This window comes from Prionailurus bengalensis, chromosome X, assembly GCF_016509475.1.
Source record: "Prionailurus bengalensis isolate Pbe53 chromosome X, Fcat_Pben_1.1_paternal_pri, whole genome shotgun sequence".
Taxonomy (NCBI): Eukaryota; Metazoa; Chordata; class Mammalia; order Carnivora; family Felidae; genus Prionailurus; species Prionailurus bengalensis.
In genome coordinates this window covers 14,105,382-14,131,172 of record NC_057361.1, presented here as the reverse complement: position 1 = coordinate 14,131,172, position 25,791 = coordinate 14,105,382, and the positions used below count along the sequence as shown (strand labels likewise).

Below are 25,791 nucleotides of genomic sequence, written 5' to 3'. Positions count from 1 at the left end.
AAGGGGGAGAACACAGGGATATGGGAAAAGGGAGAAGTCATACACATGTGGAAGAAAATAAGCTGAAAACAAATTTGTCATTTCTCCATCCTGCTAGTGACATTATTTATTTTATTTGAATTGTAATGCTTTTGGAAGATACCATTCCTTAAAGGAACATAGGGAATTTGGAAAAAAGACATTGAATGTACAGATACCATCTGTCTCCACAGCGAAAATCTAAAGGCCGAAAAAGCTCGCCTGCCAACTTCTCATACCCAATTTAGGGGTCTCTAAAAGGGTGATGCCAGTTTTTAATCTCCTTGTCCTAATTAGAATGGTTTTGAGCCCCTGGAAGGTAAGAGAAGGCTGTTATCTTCTACTTTGTTCTGTGCCTGTCTCTGGCTTTCTCAGAATGAAAGAGAAAGAGAAATATTTATTTTCCTAGGACACAGTGTATGGTGAGGAGGAAAAGAGCTCTGGCCAGGGGTCTGGAGGCCTGGCTCTGAATCTTGGCACTCTACCTAAATGGGCTGTGTGTGACCCTAAGCGAGGTTCTGGACTTCTCCGAGCTGCCACTCACTCCGCTGTAGAATGGTTCGCAACAGGAGCGGGATCCCCTGGGGCAGGGGGTAGGGGGGCAGGTTTAGGCAGGAGCCAAGGACGACAGCCCTCCTACAATGCACAGGATGTTCCTAAACAATGAAATAGTGCTCTAGGTCCCACAAATGTCCTATCAGAATTTCCTGTAACAGAAAAGCCTAGAACCTATTTCTGAGTCAAATCTAATTCTCTTTAAATTATAATCCAAAGGTTTTTTTTCTAGTCTTTTTTTGCTCATGCTTAATATATGCAGAACATACCAGTTTTTATGGTTGTATCCTCTGCCCTTTCATTTCCCTCTACTTTTTGTTCAGAATGGCTTCTGATTGTCTTGACTTAATCCAAACCTACTTTTGATAGGCACAGACATCTGACTGCTTTATTATGTCTTCTAGTGCAGTCGTGCCCAGGCATTGTATACTGCAAATATCAGAAATAATTTTCCTTTGAAATTCTTTTTATTATCATATTCAGATAATGCTATTTTTAATTATGTATATAATTACCCACGAATTTCATTTCAGGGTAGAAAAGGGATCATTTCGAAGTACTTGCTGTGTAACAAGGGATGGTGCCGGAACTGATGGCACAGAGAAAGAACCCCCCCCCCTCAGATGGACAAGCTCCATGCCCTCTCCCTGAAAATCAACACCCCCAATCCCGGAATCAGTCACCTCTGCGCAGGGCTTGCGGGCTCTGCCGGGCACGGCGGTGCAGCTCCTCCACGCAGGGCGGCCTCGTGGCCGGGAGGAAGATGTTTCTCTGCTGGTGCCACGGGGCGCGGTAGTATACGCTCAGCTTACTCTCAATGTCCAGGTTGGAGACGGCTGTGAGACAGAGAGAGAAACGGGGTGTTATACATCATAAGCTTTAAATTGTGCATCTGGCAGACTCTGGGTGGGGAGGGGGGCAGGGGCGGGGAATCTGTGTGGAGTGGAAGTCCAGACTGCTGCATTCACATCAGGAACTCACACAAGGCTGGGGAAAGGTTTGTGGCTTACAGTATGGAGAAAGACACCCTTTGCCCCCGAGCTAAGGGATGGGAGACCCCAGGACACCAACCATCTGCCTGTGACCAGCTAACATCCTCTCCACACCTTTCATTTTATGCTCTCTGACACAGTCACTCATCAACCTGGACAAACTCCTGGCCAGCCTTGCTTAGGGGGTGGCATGGGAGGTCCTGCCTTCCAAGAATGCAGAGGGGCGCCTGCGTGGCTCAATCAGTTAAGTGTCTGACTCTTGATTTTGGCTCAGGCCATGACCTCACGGTTCGTGAGTTTGAGCCCCGCATGGAGCCTGCTTGGGATTCTTTCTCTCTTCCCTCTCTGCCCCTCCCCTCCCCCAAATAAATAAATGAACGTTTTTTAGAAAGTATGCAGACAAAAGCCTCAGGAATGAGTCAAAAAGGTCACCCCAGCTCCAGTCTTCTGGCCACAGGGCCTGGAACTATACTTCTGTACACCTGCTCCTGATGCCCACCTGAACTTTGCTTCTCCCCTGTCTTGTTGTCTCCTGTGACCCTGGGCCCCCAACCCTCACTGTTTCACCTTACCCTGCCTATCACCTGCCGACTCCATCGCCTGCTGTCTTTCGAAGCATTGCTCAGCTTCCCTAGTTTCATGCAGGGGAGAGGACATGCACTGAAGAGCCCATTACAGAGGTCCCAGGGGTTCAGTGAGGAAACCAGGCAGCGCTGGTGAGAAGAGGTGTACTGTCCTTGCAACTCGTAGGGAAGGAGGCCTCTTTCCCCCAAACACAGCATTTAACCTCAAGGTCGTCTTCATGCACACACTGAGTCTAGGATGGAGATCCACCATGAGTTGAAGACAAATTCTTATGGGAGGAAATGGTTCTAAGCAGGAAGATTTTGGTTAGGAAGTTACTGCACAGAGGAATTCCGGAGCGCCTGGGCAGCTTGCCAGCCTCAGGAATGGTGAGAACTGGCCCCCAGTGCTTCACCTGCCAGGCCTGCTATCCAGACCAGACCCCTGTTCCTCCCAGTCTCGTCTCCTTCCACTGCTTTCCCTCTTTCCCCCAGTGTGTGATTTGGGGGTGTTCTGCCCAACCATTTATTCCCGTGCCCCAAACAAATTTTTGGTTCTTCTTTGATCCTTTTCTTTTTGAAGTCTGGTTTATCATTTCACTTGTCTGGGAAACCTTGCACAGAACCAGATAATCTACAGATAAAGCAGAAAGGCAAATGGAAAAGGAGGAACGATAGTTTTGTAGAAGGAAAATAGAAAAAAACTGGGGAAAATACAACCTTTGGATAATTAATCCCTCCCACCCAGTACTACATTTATGGCAGTTATTTTTGGTTTTGGTTTTGTTTTCTAATGCAGTCTTCAATAGTGGGGTTTTTTCCCCTAGAATAATGCATCATAACCACAAAGACTGCCAATAGAAACAAAGACATATTTCCCAAGATGCTAAAGAAACATCACATGGACAGGGTCAAAGGGACAATGCCATACCTCTAAAACAGTGCCATCCAACAGAAGTTTCTGTGATGATTAAATGCCCTATTAGCTGTGCCATCCAAAGTGGTAGCCACTAGCCACACTGGCTATTAAACGATTTTTAATTTTTCAAAAATTTAAGTTTAAACAGCTACAGGTAGCTATTCTACTGGACAACCATAAACAAATACTCTGTTCTATTCTCTCACCTTCAACTACAGAGCAGATTACTCCCTTTGACCTAGATTGTTTTCTTCCTTGGTGTTTAATCTCCAAGAAGAAATTCAGGCCCAAGGGTTAGAGATCCCAGGATGATCTCCCTGGGTAGGGGAGAGTATTCTTAGGGCAAAGTTCTGTGGGGCCAAGCATAAAGGCAGCAACTTTTCTTTCTTGAGTTACTCTATAACTTCAACCCTTTCCTTGTAAACTGTAAGTGCTTGGTGAACCAATCAGGGGTCACTGAGTCCTGGGGATAAGAAACCCTGGGAGGAATCCCTGAGGGAGAGACCAGCCTCTTCAGGCCTCACATGAGGTGGGTAGAAAGGGCAGGCCACATCTGGATCAGAGCCTCCCTCCCTCCTCTCCCATGTAAAGTAGGGGAAGTGCTGAGACAGAGGCTTTATTTAGCCACCCTTGGAGAAATGCTCTGGTTCAGTGACTAAGATTGACTAAAAAGTCAGCCCCTGCCTGCATGCAGAGGTCATTAGCAGACTTAACAGAGGCAGGTGGGAATTCATGTGCTCATGACAGCTGGAAGAAGGGACTGAACGGAGAGCTTGTCTGGGGAAAAGAGGAGGCCAAGAAGCTCAGTGGGCAGTTCTAGGAATAGAGGGACTCCTGAGCACCTCCTCTCCCAGGCCCATCCTTTCAGGAAGGTAGGAGCCAGGATTCAGGGCTGGGTCCAGGTGACTTGGGGATAGATCAGAAGGCTATATAGCCCCTCATTCCCATAGCACCACTGACGAGCAGCTCAGGATGTTAACTTTTGATAGCCCCTCAGAAACCATGGTCAAGTGATCATGGCTCCTTAACCTCAGTGTGGGGAAGAGCTGGGCTCCTGCTATTTATTTCAGCGTTCATCTGAAGAAAAGACTCAACCAGAAGTGCTTGTCAGAAACACAGATTCCTGGGCTCCGGCCTAGACTTCCTGAACCAGAATTTCCAACAGAGGCCTAGTAATCTCTGTACTTGAAAAGTGCCTCAGATTAGTTTTTATCATGAGGCATATGTGAGAAGCACAGAACGTTAAGTGATGATGCCTTGGGATCTTATGAGTGAAAGGAGACGGGCAACAAGGTAGGAGGGAAGAGACCGCTGCAAATGAAAACCTCTATCCACACCTGGGATGTTTTCCAAATAGCTCTTATGTCCTAGGCACAGTGCTGGGTGCTGGGATACAGCACAGAACAAAACCCACAAGAATCCTTGCCCTCCTGGAGCATCTGTTCTCTGCTTTTGTGGGAAAACGGTTTAGATGTAATCCTGCCTGGAGGCAGGAGGTTGGGAGAAGAGACCTCTGGCTGACTCCTGTGTTCTACTATTCTACCATTCCCGAGGGATAGTCTAAGACCTCTAGACTTCTAAAGACCCTAACACCAAAAAGGTCATAGTCTCTACTCCTCCAACTCCACCTTTCTGCACAGGTTAATCCCAAATTAAAGCATAAATTAGCAATCACAAAACAAATGTAAAGAAGTTCTGTAAAATTCTCTTTCTTCGTTATTAAATATTAAATACAAAGTTATTTGGGGAAAAAAGCATTTTTCAGGTACCCCTGACTTGCTGATGCCATAAACACATTCTTGCTGTGCCTACTGGGCAAGGCAGCGCCGAGTTTCTGGGCTGCCACGCTCTGCCTGCTGCTCAGGGTTGTGGATTCATAGATGCAAAGACTAACACAAGTTCCAGCACAGTCAGCCAAGTCACAGTTCCTAGGAAGACCCAGCTCTCTCAATGACAGCATTCAGGGCTGGGAATCCTTACCTCTCCCCATCCAGTCTGTTTCTTTATCTGCGGAGAAGCTATAATGGATTTCTGCCACGCATTAGCAGGTAAACATTTTACTCATCAGTTGCTACAATTGTGTTTATCTCTTAGACGGGGAAGGGAAGGAAAACTCTTTAATCCCTTTGCTTTCAGTTTTGTCCTTTGGTTACAGAGCATTAACTAGTATTATGTGTCCACTGGAGGCAGACATACAGGCACTAATGGAGCTCTTCCAGGGAAAACTCCCATTTTCCTTCTTAAAAAAAAATGTATTCCTTTCTGTAAGTAACAGTTCAATGAAAGTTTAATACACTCATTCATAAGCTCATTGCACCACTGCCATTTCAAAGTTGTCAGACATCTTCACATGCACTCTGCACCCTTCTCTTCCCTGTTTAACAGTTACACCATGGCTCAGCCATGAGAGCTAGTGGGCTTAGTACTCCCAGTAATGTTCTTCCTCATAAAAATACTACAAAGAGAAGCAAGAGTTTCTCCTCTGCTTATTTGGATACATCAGGGGCCCGTCTGTGGTAGGCGGAATTCTAGGAGAGCCTTCAAGATTCCTGTCCTCTTGTGTGTGTACCCTGTGTTGTCCCCCACCCCCCTTGAGTGTAGGTGGAACCTGGGAATTATGTTACATTATATGGCAATGGAGATTTTGAGATCCCTATTCCCGTGACTGTGAGTTAATCAAAAAGATAATTTTCTTGAGTGTATCTAGCCTAATCAGGTGAGCCCTTAAAAAAAAAAAAAAGACAAGCAGCAGCAGAGAAATTTTCTTGTCGCCCTTGAAGAAACAAACCGCCACACTGTAGAGAAGGCTGAGTGGCAAATAATGGCAGACAGTAATAGCGGACGGCCTCCGTTCTACAAGTTCAAGGAAATGCGTTTTGCCAACAACCACTGCGCTTGGGGGAAGCCCCCAGGCCTCAGATGAGAACTCAGCCCCAACGAAAACCTTGACTGCAGACAACTGGGACCCTGAGCAGAGGACCCCAGTGGACCTGTGCCCAGACTCCAGACCCATGGAAACTTCAAGATAATAAATGGATAGTGTTTTAAGCTGCTACATTTGTAATATGTTGTTACACAATAGAAAACTAATCCACCCTCCCACTATTGCATCTATTTTCCTAGAGCCAGTTGCTTGCCTTGCCTGGTACTTGTCCTCTCCTTCCTTTGTTATTGCTCTCCAAAAAAGGGGTAGATAAGGGCATGGATTACAATGGGAAATAGGGCTATGTGTCTCATTTTTATCCCCTACAGCAGAAAAAAGGTTCTGGGCTGTTTCATTTCTCCTGTCCAAAACTATAGGCTCTCACTAGGAGCTCCGCTACATGCCAAGCTGGTCATCAGGTGTATTACACTCATGGGATTTTCACACAACCTAAAGATTAAAGTACTACTCCCATTTTACAGATAAGGAAAAAGAAATCAGAGAGAGTTTGTAAATTTCCAAAGTCTCACACACCTGGCCAGTGGATGATCTGGGACTAGAAACTCTGTCTGTTTGGCTTCCAAGCTGCTGCTCTTTCCCAAACAAGTACTGAAATGTTTGCCTAAACTAAGGCTGATTGGGGACGGGTGTAGAGTAGGCTGTCTGCCACATAAAAAGTATCTAGTGCTTCTCAAAATAAAAACCAAAGATTCTGAATTGCCACTGTCTATATCATGCATAGGATTAGGTGTAACCAGGGACTGAGTGAATCTTCCAGAAAGTGCCCAGAAGATCTGTCATATTCCAGAAATACAGACACCGTAAAACCAAACTGCTGAAAGAGAATACCATTGTAGGAAATGTCCACAGGGCAGTGAAAAGTCTTTATAGACTGAACTTAGTTCATTTCCCTGTCAAACTCTGAATATAATGTAATTGTCTAGACCTGATGCATAGTGATGTATTGAAAGCGCAGATCTGGTCACTGGGTTCATCTGAAATGAAGTGACTTGGAAGTGGAGGAAAACTAGTGGCTGCCACTCTCTTGGAAGGGCCATTTCTAAGGACAGGAAGGGGCTCGCGTTTAGGAACGGTTGCGAAGGGGTAAAGATAAGGCGGAAATAGAATCTTGCCCTTGGCCTCTCCTGTCCTGCGAGGGCTGGTACTCATTCACTGCTGCTTTTTCTGGCCTAACTTCTCATTCCCTTACAGGTTGATCAGCCCTAGGAGGAGTGCAAAATGCTTACCCCTGGCCTGTCTTCCAAGCCCCTCTGCACCCCTGCCGCTGACTCTTTCCCCGTGCTGCTCCTTCCTTCTCTCAAGCTCTCCAGAATTGAAAAGGGGAAGGTGGCAGCCGAAATCAAAGTCTGAATGCTGTGTGTGGTGAAAATTTCAGAGATGTCCAAAGGGATCCAGAAACGGAATTGCCTTTTGGATTTTTAAATATTCTTAGAGTGCCTACAGGTATAACTACCCACGTCCACCTAACTAACCTTCCTTCCCTCCCACCCATCACAAGGATTTCTTGCCGGGAACACATTTCTCCACAATCCCATCCACTCTGATGCCCTGTGACAGAAAGCAGCAGGGAATGTGTTAGCACACGAATATATTAAGGAGCATCTGAGAGGGTCAGTGTCACAGATACGTCACCATCACCCATTTGCTCCCCAGGTCCCTGCTATGCTGAAGCCAATCCTCAGCCATAGTCAGCCTGGTAAGCAAAACAGAAATGTACTCCGGGTCTCTATTACTGCTGCCTGAGTCCTCAGATCTGTTGGGGAGCTAGGGAGGGAGGGTCTCACCAAGTGCAACCATTCATTCCCGCCTGCCCTTCCTTCCTTGGCAACCAGCCCCTTGCCTACTCTGCTTGGGGGTGTGGAGGAAGGAGCCAGATAGGGAGCATTGAGCTCCTGCCACTTCTAGAGCAGCCTGACACCAGAGCCGGGTTCCCAGTCTGTCCCTGCTGGACTTTTCTGGAGAACCACAGTAATTCAGAATTGTTTCCCACTGTGGACAAAGCATCCAATGGACCCCTCAGCATCAGAAAAATCTAGGCTTCCTAACAAGTTCCAGTGTCCTGAAACATTCCAGCACTCACAGAAAAGAACACGTCTTGTGTATTTATTTATACACTAAAAGGATCTAGAACGATTTTTCCCCTAAAAATATTTCCCCAACTTCTAAAATAAAATAAGGCTGCATACTAGGAGTACTGTTTAATTATTGCTGTCACCGTTGTTGCTGTCTTCGTGTCTGACATCCTGTGGAAAGACCACTAGAGGCCTGGGTCCTACTGGCAGTTCTGTGCCCTTACACGAGTCACTGAACCTTCCCAGGAGTCCACTTCCCCATCTTTACAAATGGCGGTTTGGACTCTCTCCTGAGTCCTGTCCTGTGCTGCTTATGCCCGTTTTCTGCCGGTCACCAAGATAAGTGGGGCTGCAGTATGCCCAAGAAGGACTGTGTTCATGCTGGGGGAAAGACCCTGAGTTCTGGGATGGAAGGATGGGGACTCTTCACAGCAGCAGTGGATCCAAAACAAGTTACTCAACTCTTTAGGCCTCTGTACCCTCCTCTGCAAAGTGGGGAATCCTAGAGCCTTCCCGGCGTTGTTCAGAGGAGCCAATGAAACGACAAAGTCCTTGCCTCATCCCTGCTCACTAAATATTGTTCCCCTTCCTGAACTGGGAACAAAAGAAGACCAAGAAGCCAGGATTGGGGTCACAGTTCAAAAGAGGAAAGTCTGGAGCTCTCAAAGTTTCTTTTTTCTTTATTTGCCTGTCTTCTTGGTGAATGAAGTGTAAACAAAGATGAGGCCACTAGAGATCACTCTTTGGGGGAGGAGGGTCTTACAATCTGGAAACTAGAAAGAAGGCTGCCCACAGTCAGGGAGCCCGTGGCCTCTCTGACAGGTCGCACGTCCCCAGTCTCTGCTGTGGGTTTACTGGGGCAGCATTCACTGTAAGGACTTGGAGATCCTAATTCTCTGAGTCACTGTCAGAGCTGCAGCACTATGCATTCTCGGAAGCGGTTTATAATTTGCTTGTTTATCTTCAGGTCATTCTGCTGCCATGTTCTATACCATGCACTTCCTCCAGAATGTAAGCATGTAGCCATCTGTCGCAGATCAGCTATTGTTTTAAGAAAATTCCTTTAGGCATCTAACAGGGGCCCTCGGAAATTAAAGAGTTCTGTGTTTTTTCAAACCATAGGGCATGACACATTAGTGGACTGTGAAATCCGTTCAGCAGGTCAAGACTAGCATTTTTAAAACAATGAAATAGAAGAGAATAGGATAGAAAATACCAAAATGCACCGCACGTAGTAAGTATTGTTTGGTGAAGCGATTGTTTCTGTCGCGGGTGCGCATGCTGGTAAAAATGTGTTTCTTGCAACGGGTAGCAGTCAACACACCGAAAGCTGCTGTTTGGGCCACCCCTCTCATGTAATGATGAGGAAATCAACATTCAAAGATCTGGCCTGGGATCGCAGAACTGAGTTTTGGCAGAGGCAAAACCCAAGCTCAGGTCTCCTGACCCATGCACTTCCCTTGGCGACATCTTCCTCCCATGCCAGTGTCGAGCCTGGCTGTGGCGCCCTTCGGCTTGCTTAGTCACTATCTGCCACTCGACACATCCATCAGGTTCTACTTCCAAAACAAAACAAAAACCCAGAACCTCTCCTCTGTTCTCTAAGAAATCAGTCCTCTGGATTTTAGGGTTCCAGAAGCGCTTCAGCCAGCTGAGCCAAGAACAGGTTCCTCTGGGATGCTGGTGCTGCCAGGAAGCAGACCACATTCAAGTAGCATGAGTTTAAAGAAGGAGAGGCCAAGGCAACAAGTAGGCATTAGGGTGAAAAATATTAAGTTAGTGACATTCCACTGTTTTGCTCAAAAAAACTATCTAAATAGCTCAATGTAGTAATTAGGCCAACCCCAAGGTTAGCTTTGCCAGAGAGGACAGCATGTTCTTAGTGGTAGAGTGCTTCCTTTCCAACAACCTTGCTGCAAATGACCAGCCCATCACCAAGAAGTGACACATTTGTTCCAGTTTTCAAGACATGCGTACAGGAGCTTCAACTAGAGAGGGACGGATGGGGGCTCGGCTCAACACTTGCTTCACCAGCCTCACATCCCTTAAAGAGACACAGGCGGTTTTACAGGTTTGCAAACAGGTTCCGTGGAGAAAGGAGAACAATGATCAGAAATAAGGAATTTGATCTCTCAGGAGAACCAAATGGGTAGTTAAGAAATACTTCCAAGGGGTGCCTGGGTGGCTCAGTAGGTTAGGCGTCCGACTTGAGCTGAGACCGTGATCTCGTGGTTCGTGAGTTCCAGCCCCGCGTCGGGCTCTGTGCTATTGCAACAGAGCCTGCTTCAGATCCTCTTATCCCCTGCTCTCTCTGACCCTCGCATGTGTGCTCTCTCTCTCTCTCTCTCACACACACACACAAAATAAAAAAATAAACATTAGAAAAAGAAATACTTCCAAGATTTAGAAAAGGGTGAATGTCACAAATCTGTTTTCACAATTTGCAAACAACCAGGTGAGGTTGGTGTTCTTTCCTTTAAAAATTTTTTCTTAAATGTTAATTCATTTTTTGAGAGACAGAGCGGGACAGAGCATGAGTGGGGGAGGGGCAGAGAGAGAGGAAGACACAGAATCCAAAGCAGGCTCCAGGCACTGAGCTGTCAGCACAGAGCCTGATGTGGGGCTCGAACTCACGAACCTCGAGATCATGACCTGAGCTGAAGTCAGACATTTAACCCACTGAGCCACCCAGGCGCCCCTCTTCTTTCCTTTAAATTCAAGCAGGAAAATGGAGAAGAAAGAAGGCACTCTGGCCACTAAGATGAATATGGTGTTGTAAAGTCCCTTCATTTCTGCTCAAACTACAGATGTGATGTCATGCACATGGGCACTGGTGACATTCCAGAGAAGAAAGTGGAGCTGGAATGGGAGAAACAGGTCAGTGAAAGCCTGTGAAAATCACCTATTTCAGAAGACATTGCACACAGCCACTGGATGTAAGAGGAAAGGGTTCTGTTTCCAGTATGGTACATGGAGCCTCTTGTTTTCTTGGACGGATGCCCTTGGCTTGGTTAAATTATGAAGCAATAAGGTAATTAGCACATGACATCCAATTATATATGCTAATAAATCTCCTCTCCTAGGTAGAGATTAGGCTCTTAAAATTTACTTAGAGATCATCAGTGACAATGAAAAATTTAAAAATACTTGCAAAAGACCCCATATACCACCTCCACTGCACTTACTTAGAATTATTATTTGCTAATTAGTATCTTCGTAGGTAGAGGAGAAGTAATGCCCTTTAAGGGGCCAACAAAGAAGCTATGAATACATCAGCCTGCCAGCCAAAAGGAATTCTTTTCCAAGGACCTTTTCACTCCAAAACCTAGACATTTATAATGAGTTCTGTGCTCTCTATAAAAGACAAGGCATGGGGTGCCTAAAGTGGCTCAATTGGTTAAGCGTCCGACTCAGGTCATGATCTCATGGTTATGGCATCAAGCCCCATGCTGGGCTCCTTGCAAATCATGGAGCCTGCTTGGGATTCTCTCTCTGTCCCTACCCCACTTGCGCTCGCACGTGTGCATGCTCGCTCGCTCTCTGTCCCTCAAAATAAATTTTAAAAAACACGAGGCATGATTTCTGAGTGGGGAACACTTAATGCATGATATATCAAATCTGGAGTCAGAAAAGATGTGTTCTCTTGTGACTCGATTAGCTTTAGTCTAGCTGAGTCTGCGGTGATGCTCAGGGAGGCTCACTCTCCATGGACAGTGGCTCTTTCCCTATTTGCCCATGGAAGACAGACTCAGAGAATGAAGAGTTTGGTGTCCCCCAGAACAGGCACTGAGACAAAGGTTCATGTCCAAGTTTATTTAGGAGAGAACTCTAGGAAGCTACCAATCGGGAGTAATGGGGAAGTGAGAAAAGGAAGGGAAGAAAGCCAATAAAGGGTGCACTCATGAACACAGTGAGGAACTGGGGCTGGATCTATTGGCAGCCAGTGCAGAACACACATTTTAGAGGTGAGGGAGTTGGGGGATTTATCTGCTACTTCTAGAAAAGCAGGCTCCCTGGCCAGATAAAGCCCTCCAACAACAACTGCAGTGCCTGGGAGCTATAAATCAGGCTTCTGTGCACCGAAGTGGCAGGGCGAGGGAATGTGGTCAGGGTACCCGTAGTCTTGGGGGAGTTAGAAATGTAACCCTCACAGCACACAAACGTGCATTTCAGACCTGGGATGTCTCGCTTGTGCTGCTGGCTAATGTGTGAAGTTCTCCGGTGCCAAAATGGCTCCAAATGGATTTGTTGTCAAAATCCCTTAAGCGTGGCAGTGAGGAAACCTGGTCAGACAGCTCTGGATTCTGGTAGGAACATTACCTGAGAGGGCTGCGGCTTGGAGGCCTGCCTGGGTGAGGCTGCCTTCTGCAAGGGCAGAGACCGGGCCTCCTGGCTCTTCCCAAGGTGCCGCTTCCTGTGTGGCACTGAGCTGGACCTCTCAAGGTCTGTCTCCTCCTCTGTCAGAGTTTTAAGGTGTGATAAGGTGTCCCAGGTTCACCTTGCATGTTTGCTGCCCAGACATGGAATCAGCCCTTTCCCCACAAAGCCCTGGCTCCCGTCAGAGGGAACAGGCTTTAAGAGAGCACACTCTGCATGCCACGGGCACTCATTTTTGCCGGGTTGTCATTGACTCTGAGATTTCTCAATAGAGCTAGAGAATATGTAAGTTTCAGAAGGTGAAGATAAATCATGAGTTCAAACTGCTATTTCCAATTCAAATCTAAGATTACAGGTTTTAATTTAACTGCCTTGATTTTATAATTGATCTCTTTTCTCTTAGGCTAAAAATCTTGGTTGTTAATGACAGTGGCATAATTTCTTATTTGAATAGTCTCAAAATGACTACAATAAGACAACTGAACTCAGCCTTAGATTTCTTTCTGTTCTTTTGTCTTTAGGATATTTTCTACTGAAAATGGAGTACTTTATTGAAAAGTCACATGCATTGGGGGCGCCTGGGCGGCTCAGTCAGTTGAGTGTCTGGCTTCAGTTCAGGTCATGATCTCACAGTCTGTGGGTTCGAGCCCCGCGTCAGGCTCTGTGCTGACAGCTCAGAGCCTGGAGCCTGCTTCGGATTCTGTGTCCCCCTCTCTCTCTGCCCCTCCCCTACTCATGCTCTGTCTCCGAAATAAATAAACATTTAAAAAAAGTTCAAAAAAAAGTCACATGCATTGATTGAAGGTGTCAAATACAAAGATTGTTAAGGTCCTGTACATTCCTTTGGGTGCTTAAAAAGAAAACTTGAGAGGCTCCTGGCCAGCCCATTCAGGTGGATCTAGTTCATAACTATCTAGTTTCTGCATTTTAAAAATATTTGAGGAAGAGTATGTGTACACACAAGTGGGGGGAGGGGCAGACAGAGAGGAGAGAGAGAGAATCCCAAGCAGGCTCCACGTTGTCAGTGCAGAGCACGACGTGGGGCTCAATCTCACAGACCATGAGATGACCTGAGCCAAAATCAAGAGTCGGACGCTTAACTGACTGAGCCACCGAGGCGCCCCAAGAAGGCTGAGAGGCTCCTGGCCAGCCCATTCAGGTGGATCTAGTTCATAAATAACTGAATCTATCTAAAGTTTCTGCATTTTTAATTTATAGTTTACTTGAACAAACCATACATCTTGCCCTTCACACTCATCTGCCCCATGGGTTGCAATATTTAGAAATATGGGAGGTCCTTCTCTTCCTCCCTTGTCTCTTGGGCACTCTGCCACTGGGCCTTGGAGGAGCTGGACTGGCTTTGGTGAAACCCACAGAGCACAGAGAAACCCACGTGGGGATGAGGAGAGCCTTTGATCTCCAGAAGACTTGAAAACTCAAGCCTGGAGGTCTTGGCATATATCCCAGAGATCAAACACTTATGTTGGCACCTGCAGGGAAAAGGGAAATGAACTAGCCATTTTTGAATCCAGAGCCTGTGACAGAAACTCCACAAGCAATGACAGAACCTACTGTAGGCTACAGACCCATCAGGAGCTATGCATAGCCTCTCTGGGGACCCCTCTTACCAAGCATTTGGGTGAGTGGACTACATGGAGGGATCAGACCACTTCACCTACGAATGACTGTGAATAAGCCCAAATACCAAAACTGGGCTGAACCATATGAAATTGATAAAATAGTTGGATATTGTCAATTTCCTATGGTTCAACTTTCTAGTTCTTAAATAAGCAAATGAGGATCCCAAACTCAACAATCTTTCAAAATAGATAAATGACACCCTGTTTCTCCCTCCCAGGTTCAAGGAATTTCCGTCTTGCTTCTCTTCTCAGGTTGATTTATTAAGGAGGCAGTCAGAGGTGAGAGGAGAAGAGGGGGAAAAAAAAGTTACAGCAGGCAACTGATTCTAGAGGGTCACATTAGAGAGCAAGGGCCTTGGGCCCCAGAGATGGCTGGCATGGTTCAGAGGCTCACCAGCGATCTCAACCTTAGTCCCTCCAAGTACACTGGAGTCCCTGTCTAATCACACTTGGGTCTGGGAAATAGAATGTGTCACCTCTTATTAAGTTCAAGGTATTGTGCAGACATACTTTAAGAGAAACCATTGGTGCCCCTGGGAGTTCATAACCTAGTAGCCACACTAGACAGATTAGATGATAATCCCACATGGGATCAAGTGTGTACCCTGAGAGAGGCCCAGAGTGCCATACAGGTTCAACAGAAATGCTCTGGGGCTCAGAAAGGGGTACAGGGAAGAGGGAGAAGTGGGAGGAGGGCTGACAGGATTAGCAGCGAGGATGGAAAACACCTGAAGAGAACCGCATGGGATTTCCATTTTGAGGTAAAAAGTTTTTGAGTATTGGCAGTTCCTATGAGGCAACGCAACATGAGGGTATGAAAGAGTCAATGTGGGTCCCAGGAGAAGCTCACCACAGCTCGACCAGGAGTTGTATGAAGCAGAGGGGGGCGGGTTAGGGGCCACCAAAGAGGCAGATACCAGCACTTAATGAGCACGCACACGAACTGGGCACTGGCTTCGGCTCTTGAAAGAGGTAATCTCATTTGGTTCCCACAATAAAACCAGGAAGCACATGTGATTATCTGCAATTTACTGAAAAGGTGCAGAGAGGTTAAAAAAGTTGCCAAGGGCCCAAAGTTTGTAAATGCTAGACCTGGGACTTGAAAGGAGTACATCTGATTCCAAAGCCCCACACAGGAGCAGCTGTCCATGAGGGAAGACCCCGGTCACCCCAGAAAGGGAGACCGAAGTCATTCAGTGGAAAGCCCTGGTGACTGGGATGAGGGACTTGCTATGCCACCGCAAGTATCTTAGTTGCCCCCAAAGCAGAGCTCAACACAACTTGTTTGAGGATAGAGATGGGATTTACTGGGTGTTTTCTGCATCCTCCAGCTAAACAGTCTAGAACGCTGATCTGTATGTTAAGGAGCTCAACTATGTGGCTTGAAGGGACGTGTGCCTCAACTCTGTAAATGGTTCAATCTACATCTTGGGGCCTTTTCTGTCTTCTTTTAATTGACCCCCTTTCTTTCCCTGATCCCTTTTCTCCCAGACACATTCTATTCAGTACCCAGCTCAAGTTGGACCTCCTCCAAGAAGCCATTCAAGACCCCCAGGGCCCAGTTGGTTCATTCATTCACTGAGCAGTGAGTGATTAAGGACCTCCCATGTGCCAGGTAGTGTGCTAGCCACTGGGATACAGTGGTGGACATGATGGACAGAACCCTTGTCCTTGTGGAGCTTACATCTGGGTAGGAAGAATGCCAGGAAGTAAGTAGATTAATAAGAAAGGATGTAATCAGGTAGTAATAAGCACTTTGATGAGATAAAACGGGGGAAGGTGAGAGAAAGCAAGGCTAGTGGGAGGCGTGGCATGGAAGGAATGACAGTGGATACCTAATGACCTAGAGGGCCCGAGATTCTCAACTAGGCATCAGAGATAACCAAGGTAAGGGAGAAAGAGGGTCACTGTCCATATGGAACTGACCTTTAGTGGAATGACCTCTTCCTCTAGCTCAGCATGGAAGTCCAGCCTAGCTGATTGCCAAAGTCATTTCCTCTTCTTCCTGGGCGCACAGCTAGACGGCATTTTCCAGCCTCTCTTGCAATAAGGTATGGCCCTGTGTTGGGGGCTAGCAGTAGAACGTGGGCAAAAGTGATGTGCACCACTTCCAGCACAGCCCATGAAAACCTCCCATACATTCTCCTTCATGTTCTTGAGACCAAAGAAGCTACATACTGAAGATGGTAGATTCCTAAGACAGGAAGAAGGAGCCTGGATCCTTGAACTCTAGCTAGGAGAGGAGATACTCACCAGTGAAGACAAACCAATCTTGGATAATATGCAAGTTATAAATAAACTTGAATTGTATTCAGCCACTGAGATATTGAGGGTTATTTGTTATAGCAGCTTGCACTACGCTGATTCACTGAAGCCAGTGTGTCATTGCCATGGCTACTCTTTTGGCCCCTTCTTGGCCTAGGACATGGCCCCTATCGTATTACTATTTACTTTCATACTTTTTGTTCACTTCTCCTTCCTGGAGGTCCCATCCCCTCAACTCAGATGGCAACGGTAGAGTCAGAGGCTTGCCCTTCTTAGGCAGGTGCTTTGATAGCTCATCTGGTCATTAAAGTGGGATTCTGTTTTCATTGCTGTATCACGTTAGTGGAGGCTTTTATGGCCCTTTAAGTCACTTGTACTTTTAAATAGGGGAATGATCAGTGCTTTCATCTTTTCTCTTTTAGTTTGCTTAGAAGACCTGTTTTCTAGACTACCACAAAGTACAGTCCTTCCTTATCTTGGTCTTTCCCCAAATTATGATAATTTCTGAGTTGGTGGGGTTGGAGTCAACATGACAGTATCATCCGTATGTGGTTGTAGTTACTTGTTTCCCCATCAGACTGTTTGCTTTTTCAGGACAAAGAGTATTTCTTCTCTATATTTCATCACTGTGTACAGTATTGGGCATATAGTAGGTGTTCAATAAATGCCTGCTGGATGAACAAATAAGGTTATATACAGTTGTTAAATATGCTGGTGTGCTATGGAAACAATTTGCAAAAGTTTTTGTTCTTCAGAAAACATCTCTGAAGCCACCCCTCAATTTACAGTAAGCATTAACAAAAGCTTTTTTTTGGAAACCAGACACATAGAAGTCAGGCTGAATTAGAAGTTGCGCTGGGGCATCCACGGAAATGAGGACTAGGCGGGAGGGCACGCTCAACAGGACTCAACTTTCTTGCTGTGTTAAGTGCTGGCTTTTTTTCCTACCTTCATTTGTTCTTTCTTCCCAAACCCTACCTCCAGATGACCTCTAGGAGTCTACAGGCAGAGTCCTTCTTTGTCCTGACACACACCTCCCTAAGTCACTGAGCCAGTGAAAACCGCGGGCACCTCGTTAGCCTAAACGCCGTGCTTTCTCTTCAGTGCCAATTGCCGGGCGGTGGATGAGTGGCCAGGAGTGCCTCCCACCAGCCCATGCTGAGACCCCTTCTCAGTGCCCCCAGAGCAAGTGGCCCAAGCCCACGTGGGCTCGTGCCTTTGGCCCTGAATAGCAACTTTGAGAGTCACAAGGCAGAGACACTGGTAAGAGACAGAGTCACTGGTAAGAGACACCAAAGCCAGATCAATTTGGCAAAGAAGCACAATCAGGACAGGAATCAGACTCATGCAGCAACAGAAATTCAGGTTAAAACACAGAAGTCATCCAACCTGCACAGCAAACGGCATGAGTCGATGACCTCAGCCCCCAGACCTGTTCTGAGCCCAAGCGGTGGTCCAAGTCACACGTAGGGTCACCTTACTTGTCCTAACAACAGATCAACCTCAGGAAGAGGGATTTGTGACAGAATTTCACCCACTACAGAAACAGCTGGCTAATCTGGTCATTCCAGTAATAAAGAAGAACCATTTATTATTTCATTACACTCACACAACCCATAAAACACCTTCTACACTGGCTGTTTCCCAAAAGTCGACAGTGAACTCAATCAAAGGTATAGATTCAGTCTTGTGTAGACACGGGACAGACCTCTTTTAGTGGGCTATCATGAGGCCCCTTCTGTCATTTCTGCAGGGAATTAAATATTTGGGCAGGGACGTTTACATGAAGATGTGAAGATACTGGAGAGAAAGCAGCTAGTACCTAAACACAACTTGGGAATCTCATTTTATTTAAGAATAAGTTTCAGTCAATGTTCTGACTTTTAAAAAAATTTTCATTCAAAGGCTGTCAAACCAATAGCTTTGGTAAGCACAACATTTATTTGCCTTTTATCCACCCAGGCAAAGGTTTGTTCTTTCTAGAACAAAAGCCACCTGGGGCAAGTGACATGCAGAGGTGCCAGATTCCCACCTCTGTCACCACTGTGTCAGCTTACCACTGTCCCCTCTCCGGTCTTTTTCAGATACTGGTTACTGGCCGAAGCCCATTCCAGAAATAGCAGTGTCCTCTGCGGCAGGAGGTTCTGCAAACCCACAGAGCACAGGACCCACTGGGGCTGTCCAGGCAAGCTGCCATGTCAGTGGTAACAAATTACAGAAGTTCTGTCCTCCTGGAGTGAATTTCAGCCAGTGGCCTGGAGCAGACAGTTCAGGGTCTGAACTGCGGGACTATCAGGGCCTTTTAATCACAAGTATGGGTCTGGGGCTGTGGAGTGGGTTGTGTTTATTTGGATACACCTCAAAAGGCTCATGTCAAAAGTTACAAAAATCCCACTTGAATAGTCAACTGTTAGTGAGGACTCAGGTTGTCAGGCCCTTCCGTTGCCTCCTTCCCTGGACTGCACTTCATCAATCTTACTCTGCTTCCTTTCTGTGTCCCCTTCACACTCCTTTCCCTATTGTCTTGGGTGAGGGCCTGGGCTCTCTAACAGACCAGACTAGCCTGACCTTTCTGATATATTACATTTTCCATCCTGTAAAGAAACTTCTGTTGTTTGTGGTTTTTTTCCATTTGGCATATGGGGCAAAAGGAATAGCTATCGTGACCATGAAAAGAATGAAATCCTTGAGTACCCAGAAAAATGAGACCAAGAAACTGGAATGACTAATCATTCTCTGGTCTTCATCCTTATGCATTACAAAGAAAAACAACAGGGAAACAAAAGCAAAAGTAAACTATTAGGACTCTATCGAAATAAAAAGCTTCTGCACACTGAAGGAAACAACAGCAGCAAAAGGCAACCTACGGAATGGGAGAAGATATTTGCCAATGAAATAACCAATAAAGGGTTACTATCCAAAATACATAAAAAAAAACTTGTAAAGCTCAACACCCAAAAACTAAATAATCCAATTAAAAATGGGCAGAAGACATGAACGCACATTACTCTGAAGAAGACCTACAGATGGCCAAGAGGCACATGAAAGATGCTCAACATCACTCATCATCTGGAAAATGCAAATCGAAACTACTGGGAGATACCACATCACACCTGTGTCAGCCAGGACCTGGAGAAAAAGCAGCCCTTGTATGCTGTTGTTGGTGGGAATGCAAACTGCACGGCCACTGTGGAAAACAGTATGGAGGTTCCTGAAAAAGTTAAAAATAGAACTACCCTATGATCCAGCAATCTCACTACTAGGTATTTACTGGAAGAATACAAGAACACTAATTCTAAGGGATACATGCACCCCTTTGTTTACAGCAGCAGCATCTACAATAGCCAAGATACGGAAGCAGCCTAAGTGTCCATCGACTGGGGAAGTGTGTGAGTGCGTGCGTGCGTGCGTGTAATGGAATATCATTCAGCCAAAATAAAGAATAAATCTTGCCATTTGCAATGACATGGGTGGAGTTAGAGTTATAATGCTAAGTGAAATATGTCAGAGAAAGACAAATATTACATGATTTCACTCATGTGGAATTTAAGAAACAAATGGGTAAAGGGAAAAAAAGAGACACAAACCAAGAAACAGACTCTTGAGAACAAACTGATGGTGACCAGAGCGGAGGTGGGCAGGTGGATGGGTGAGACAGGTGATGGGGATTAAGGAGGGCACTTGTGATGAGCACTGGGTGATGGATGGAAGGGCTGAATCACTATATTGTACACCAGAAACTAAAATAACACTGTATGTTAACTAACAAATTAAAATAAAAACTTAAGAAAAGCAAAACCAACAATTATTAATCAGGCACCTGCCACGGCCCTCCCTTGTGTAATGATCACCTTTGTTCCTGCAACTTATTTCTGTCCTGCTTCTCCCACACCTTGATATGAAGACGATAATGATGTCGATGACGGGTTTCCATCTTTCTCTGAATAGTCACTCATTCGACAAATAATCACTGAGCATCCACCGAGTGTCATCCCTGCCTGAGGCACCGAGAGACATGTGAGGGCTCTGTCCTCCTGGAGCTTGCTGTCTAGCAGGAGAGACGGATAACAAACGTACAGATAGAATATCAGGTGGCGTAAGTTCTGTGAGGAAGTCAGAAAGTGGGCTAAGGGGATGAAGAGTTGATGGGGTTGCTGTTGTGAAGAGGGTGGTGTCGCAGATAAGCCCAGCCACCGCCTTGCCGGCATCCTCTTGGCATTCGCCCCAAAGGCCGCTTCCCATGACCTCCTGAGACTTTCTGCCTGGGGGCGATTTTCCTTCTGGCAATGGGGGAATGCTGGGGCGCCAGCAGGGCAAGGAGTATTAGGGAATTCACGCCCTGGGAGCAGCCCTCCACAGTGTCAGATGCCCTCCTCTGAGGTTACGCTAAACTCAGAAGTGTGGTCTTCACCTCCCTCAGATTTCCTCAGCAGGACCGACTTCCAAGTGGCCCCAAGGTACTTGCTTGGTAGCACATCTCTGGTCCGTTCGTTCCCTCCTCTTTCGTCCCCATTCCCCAGCAGGTGTTACTTGGGTTGTGTGCTCAAACAAACCACTTGTACTCCCATCCTTGTCTCAGGATCTACTTGTGAGGGAACCCAAGCTAAGATAGGCAGTTAGGGAGGGCTTCTCTCAAAGGGGAGATCTGAGCAGATACCTGACCTAGTGAAGCAGGGAGCTAAGGGAAAATGTTCAGTAAGAGAATTTCAAGCAGAGAGAAGAGCAAAAGCAAAGGCTCCTGGGCTGGATCGTGTCTGAGTGTTTGAGGAAGAGTGAAGCCAGAGTGCAGGAGTAGGATGGGTGAGGGGAAGGGCAGTAGGAAATGGCTTTCTTACTTAATTCATTTATAGTTACAGTATCTCTTCTAATCCTTCCTTTCACTATTGCCTCCAACTACTTCACTTCTCATTTCTCTGGGGGCTCATTTTCTGAGTTCTGCCATTTTATTTGCATCTGTTATTTCACTTATTTAAACGCGTCTACTGCTGACCAGTGCCTGGGAATGGGGAGAGAGTCTGCAGCCCTACTTAGGGAGGCAGCTTTCAGGGGGAAAAGCAACAGGCTCTCTGCATTCCGCCCCCCTAGTTTTTTTTTTTTTAAGATGGGAGATGGAGTTTCTCCTGTTTCTTCACCACCACTACCGGGAACAGCACCTTCTGCTGAGAAACCCAGCATGTGTCAAAATTTGAGCCACGTACTCTGCCTTCATCATCTCTGACCCTCATACTAAGTCTGCAAACCAAGCAGTAACTACCGCCCAACCAAGGAAGGCGACCCTCCTCCTCCTATTCCACCCTCCTGCAGCAGACAAGGTGATCCCCTCACACCTCTGGCTACACACGACACGTCCCAGCGGCAAATCCCGTGGCTGCCGTGCCCCTCGCCATGCGTTCCGGGCTCTGCCGAGGTGGCTACTTTGATCCTGAACGGGAGACTCCAGATCACAGAGGACAGGGAGTTCTCTCTAGGCGGCCGGCATGAGCTTAGCACAGATGCCTCCCAGAGCAGGACTGCTTTGCTGCCCCCCGGGAGGTTCGTCATCAAAACTTCCTGCCCTGACCCACATCGCGCCTGTCTCCATTCGTGCTTCTGGCTGGAGCTACCGGGGAACTGACAGCAGTCTATTAGTGCTCCAGTCTGCTCACAGTTCCTTCTGGAAGAGCTGGCATCTAAAAATGAGTTAGCAACATGCAAGCCCCGAGGTGGCAACCGTTAAGGCCTAAAAGGCAGGCCAGGGGGACTGGGCTCTACTGGCAGAACTGGTCTGTGAGCTGTGTGGGCAATCCTCAGTAAGTCTCTTATTGTCTCTAGGGATTAGGTTTCTCCAGGCTGGAAGCAACACTAGTTTCTGGGCTTCCTTTTACTCCTTCCCAATTGTCCTTCTTAGTGCTTACCAAATATCTATGTGCGCACCTATACTTTCCAGCTTCCTATGCAGTTACACTATGGTCAAACGACAGAGTAGCAACTACTAGCCAGTGGGATGTGGGCAGAAGCAGCGCACGCCATTTGTAGGCTTGGTCCTTACACAACCTCCCCCAAACCTTGCTGCTCTCTTTTCTTCTGTTCCTTAGAGGCTACATGTTCCGGGCTTAAATCAGACTTTGTGTGATGAAGAACTAGAACTTTTATTGTGTTCAAGTGCAGAGCTTTGTCGGTTTCAGAGCATAACAGCCCATCCTGATGAATACGGTTTTCCTTTATTCTACCCTTTCATTCATTCATTCATTCATTCATTCGTTCGTTCGTTCACTTTCAGATGTCCTCCATTCACTTGATATTAATGAAGCGTCTACTACATGCTAGGCACTAGTACCTTCTCTTGAGAGTGCGTGTGTGCATATGTGTGCCCATGCACCTGCAGGTGGGGGAGGGGCAGAGAAAGAGGAGGGAGGACAGAGGATCTGAAGCAGACTCTGTGCTGACAGCAGACAGCCGGATGTGGGGCTCAAACTCACAAACTGTGAGATCACGAGCTGAGCCGAACTTGGACGCTCAACCGACTGAGCCACCCAGGCACCCCTAGGCACTAGTACTTTAGCACCAACAAACTTTAGGTTCTTCTCCTGGAGGAGCTGGGGGTCTGGGTAAAGAGGTGGATATGGGAACAGAGGTAATCATACAGTGAGAGAAGTGTGTACTAGGTGCATAATATTGTGTTGTACGCAGAGAAAAATATTCAGGGGCCTTTATCTTGAGAAAACTTCAAGCACTTTACTCTTCCCAGCTTCGTTCTTTATTAGACTCCTTTCATGGAGGCAGGGCTCACCCTGAATACTGCACCAGTTCTAAAAGATCTGCACTGACTACCACCCTCCCCTTTCTACCAGCCCATTATTCCAAATCAATCTACCTGGAGTGCTATTTCTATAGGCCACACCCCTGTTTGAAAAATCATCCAGGGCGTTTTCATTGCCTACAAAAAGTCCCAACTTCTCAATATGGCATTGATCCGGGTCTGAGCTATCTGACATCATTTTCCACTTCTCTTTCACCCAAAACTTCTCTTTCAACCAGACCGTTACGATCCACGTCCAACAACCCACACCACTGGAGATCCCACTCCATGTCTTTTCTTATACCGTTATTTCCTCGGGACTCACCTCCTCGTCTGCCTAAGTCCCTGATCTTCGAGTCTCACCTCAAGTGATATCTTTGGTCTTTCTGCCTACTCCAGGGTACGGTATTAATATAGTCAACAACTTAGATGACATGCACGATTCTTTACAACAACTAGCAGGAGAAATAGAAAATGTAAATAGTCCTGTATCTCCTAAAGAACGTGAATTCTTAATCAAAATCCTTCCCACAAAGAAAATTCAAGGCCCAGATGGCTAGTGAATTCCATAAAACATTTTAGGAAGAAATAATACCAATTTACATGAATTCTTTCAGAAAATAGAGAAGGAGGAAACACTTCCCAACTCATTATATGAAGTCTTGATACCAAAACCTGATGAAGGTCATTTCGGAAAAATCTATAGCTAATCTCATGTTTAATGGTAAAACACTGAATGCATTCCCCTAAGACTGGGAAGAAATCAAACATCTACTCTCACTAGTGTATAAAACATAAGAAAGGAAATAGTAAATATTGTCGTTGTCAGACAACATAATTGTGTAGGTTGAAAACCCTACAGAACCTATAAAAAAAAACCTGCTAGAACTGAAGAGTGAATTTAGAAAAGTCACTGAATATAAGGTCAATATATAAAATCAATTGTATTTACATATACTAGTAATGAAAAATTGGAGAATAAAAAGGAATACTATTTACAATAGTACCCAAAATATCAAATCTATAGGGATAAATCTAACAAAAGATGTGCAAGTCCTCTACACTAAAAACTGCAAGACATTGCTATGAGAAATTAAAGAAGATCTGTAAGATCAAAAGCTATGCTATATTCAGGGATCGGAGGACACTGTTAAAGATGTCCATTCTCCCCAAATTCATTAATAGATTCAAATCAATGGCTCATCAGAACCCCAGCTGTTTTTCTGAAGAAATTCATCAACAGGGGTGCCCGGATGGCTCCGTGGTTGAGCGTCCGACTTCGACTCAGGTCGTGATCTCAGGGTTTTTGAGTTTGAGCCCTGCATCTGGCTCTCTGCTGTCAGTGCAGAGTCCCTTCAGATCCTCTGTCCCCTCCCTCTCTGTATCTCCCCCACTCACTCCCAAAAATAAATAAAAACATTAAAAACAAAGAAATTCATGAACTGAATCTAAAATGCATGTGGAAACACATAGGTTCTAGAATAGCTAAAATAATCTTGAAAGAGATGAATAAATTTGGAGGATTTATACTACTTGATTTCAAGACTTACTGTAAATCTACAGAGGTCAAGACAGTGGGGCTTTGGCAAGACAGTAGACATGTAGATCAATGGAGCAGAACAAAGAGTCCAGAAATTGACCCACATACATACAATTGAGTGATTTAAAAAAAAAAAAAAGACGTTAAGTCAATTCGGTGGGGAAAAAGAAAAAAACATTTACACATGGTTCTGGAACAACTGAATGTACATATGGGAAAAAACTGAATTTTGAATCCATACACAAGAAGTAATTACAGAAGGATCATAGAACCAAACATAAAAGCTACAGCTATAAAACCTCTAGAAGAAAATGCATGAGAAAATCTTCATGAACTTGAGAGAAGCAGATTTCTCTGACAGGGCTCAAAAGGGACTAGCCATAAAAGAAAATACCGATGAATTGGACTCTGTCAAAATCTTAAAAATTCTACACACCACAAGAACACCACTGGAAAATAAATTGGCATGGCAGACTGTGAATAAATATTTGTAATCCATATATCTGACAAAGAACTTTCATTCAGAACATATAAAGAGCTACTACAAATCAATAATAAGAAGACAAAGAACCCAATTAAAAATGAGAAAAAGGATTAACTAGACATGGGAGAAGAGAAGATTCTGTCCAATAAGCACATAAAAAGGTATTCAATATTCTTTGTCATCAGAGAAATTCAAAGTAAAACCACAGTGAGATACCATTTCACGAAATCCACTGGAATGACTGCTAATGTCCTAAGTGTTGGAGAGGATACAGAGCAGCTAGAACTCTGATAAGTTGCTGGTAGGAGTATAAAATGGTACGATCATTTTGGAGTAATCTCTGCCAGCTTCTTATAAAACTAAACATACACGTACCGTATGACTAAGCAATTTCATTCCTAGGTATTTACCCAGGAGAAATGAAAACTTAAATCCACAAAAAGATGTGTGCAAAAATATTCTCAGCAGCTTTATTCAGAATAGCCCCAAACTGGAAACAGCCCAACTAAATGGATAAACAAACTGTGGTACATTTCTACAATGGATTACTGCTCAGCAATAAAAAGGAATGAACTACGGATACATTCAACAACATGGGTGAATTTTAAAAATATTTTGCTGAGTGAAAGAAGCTAGACATTTTT

The 25,791-nt window shown here is 45.6% G+C and overlaps 1 protein-coding gene across 3 annotated transcripts in view; it reads right to left on the bottom strand.

Moving 5' to 3' along the window:
• NHS (NHS actin remodeling regulator) overlaps nt 1-25,791 on the bottom strand; it is a 339,891-nt gene that overhangs the window by 50,876 nt on the left and 263,224 nt on the right. For all 3 annotated transcript variants that reach the window (XM_043570100.1, XM_043570099.1, XM_043570101.1), the window contains exon 2: nt 1,257-1,409. In XM_043570100.1, the coding sequence (XP_043426035.1) occupies nt 1,257-1,409 (153 nt within the window). The remainder of the gene's footprint in view (nt 1-1,256; nt 1,410-25,791) is intronic.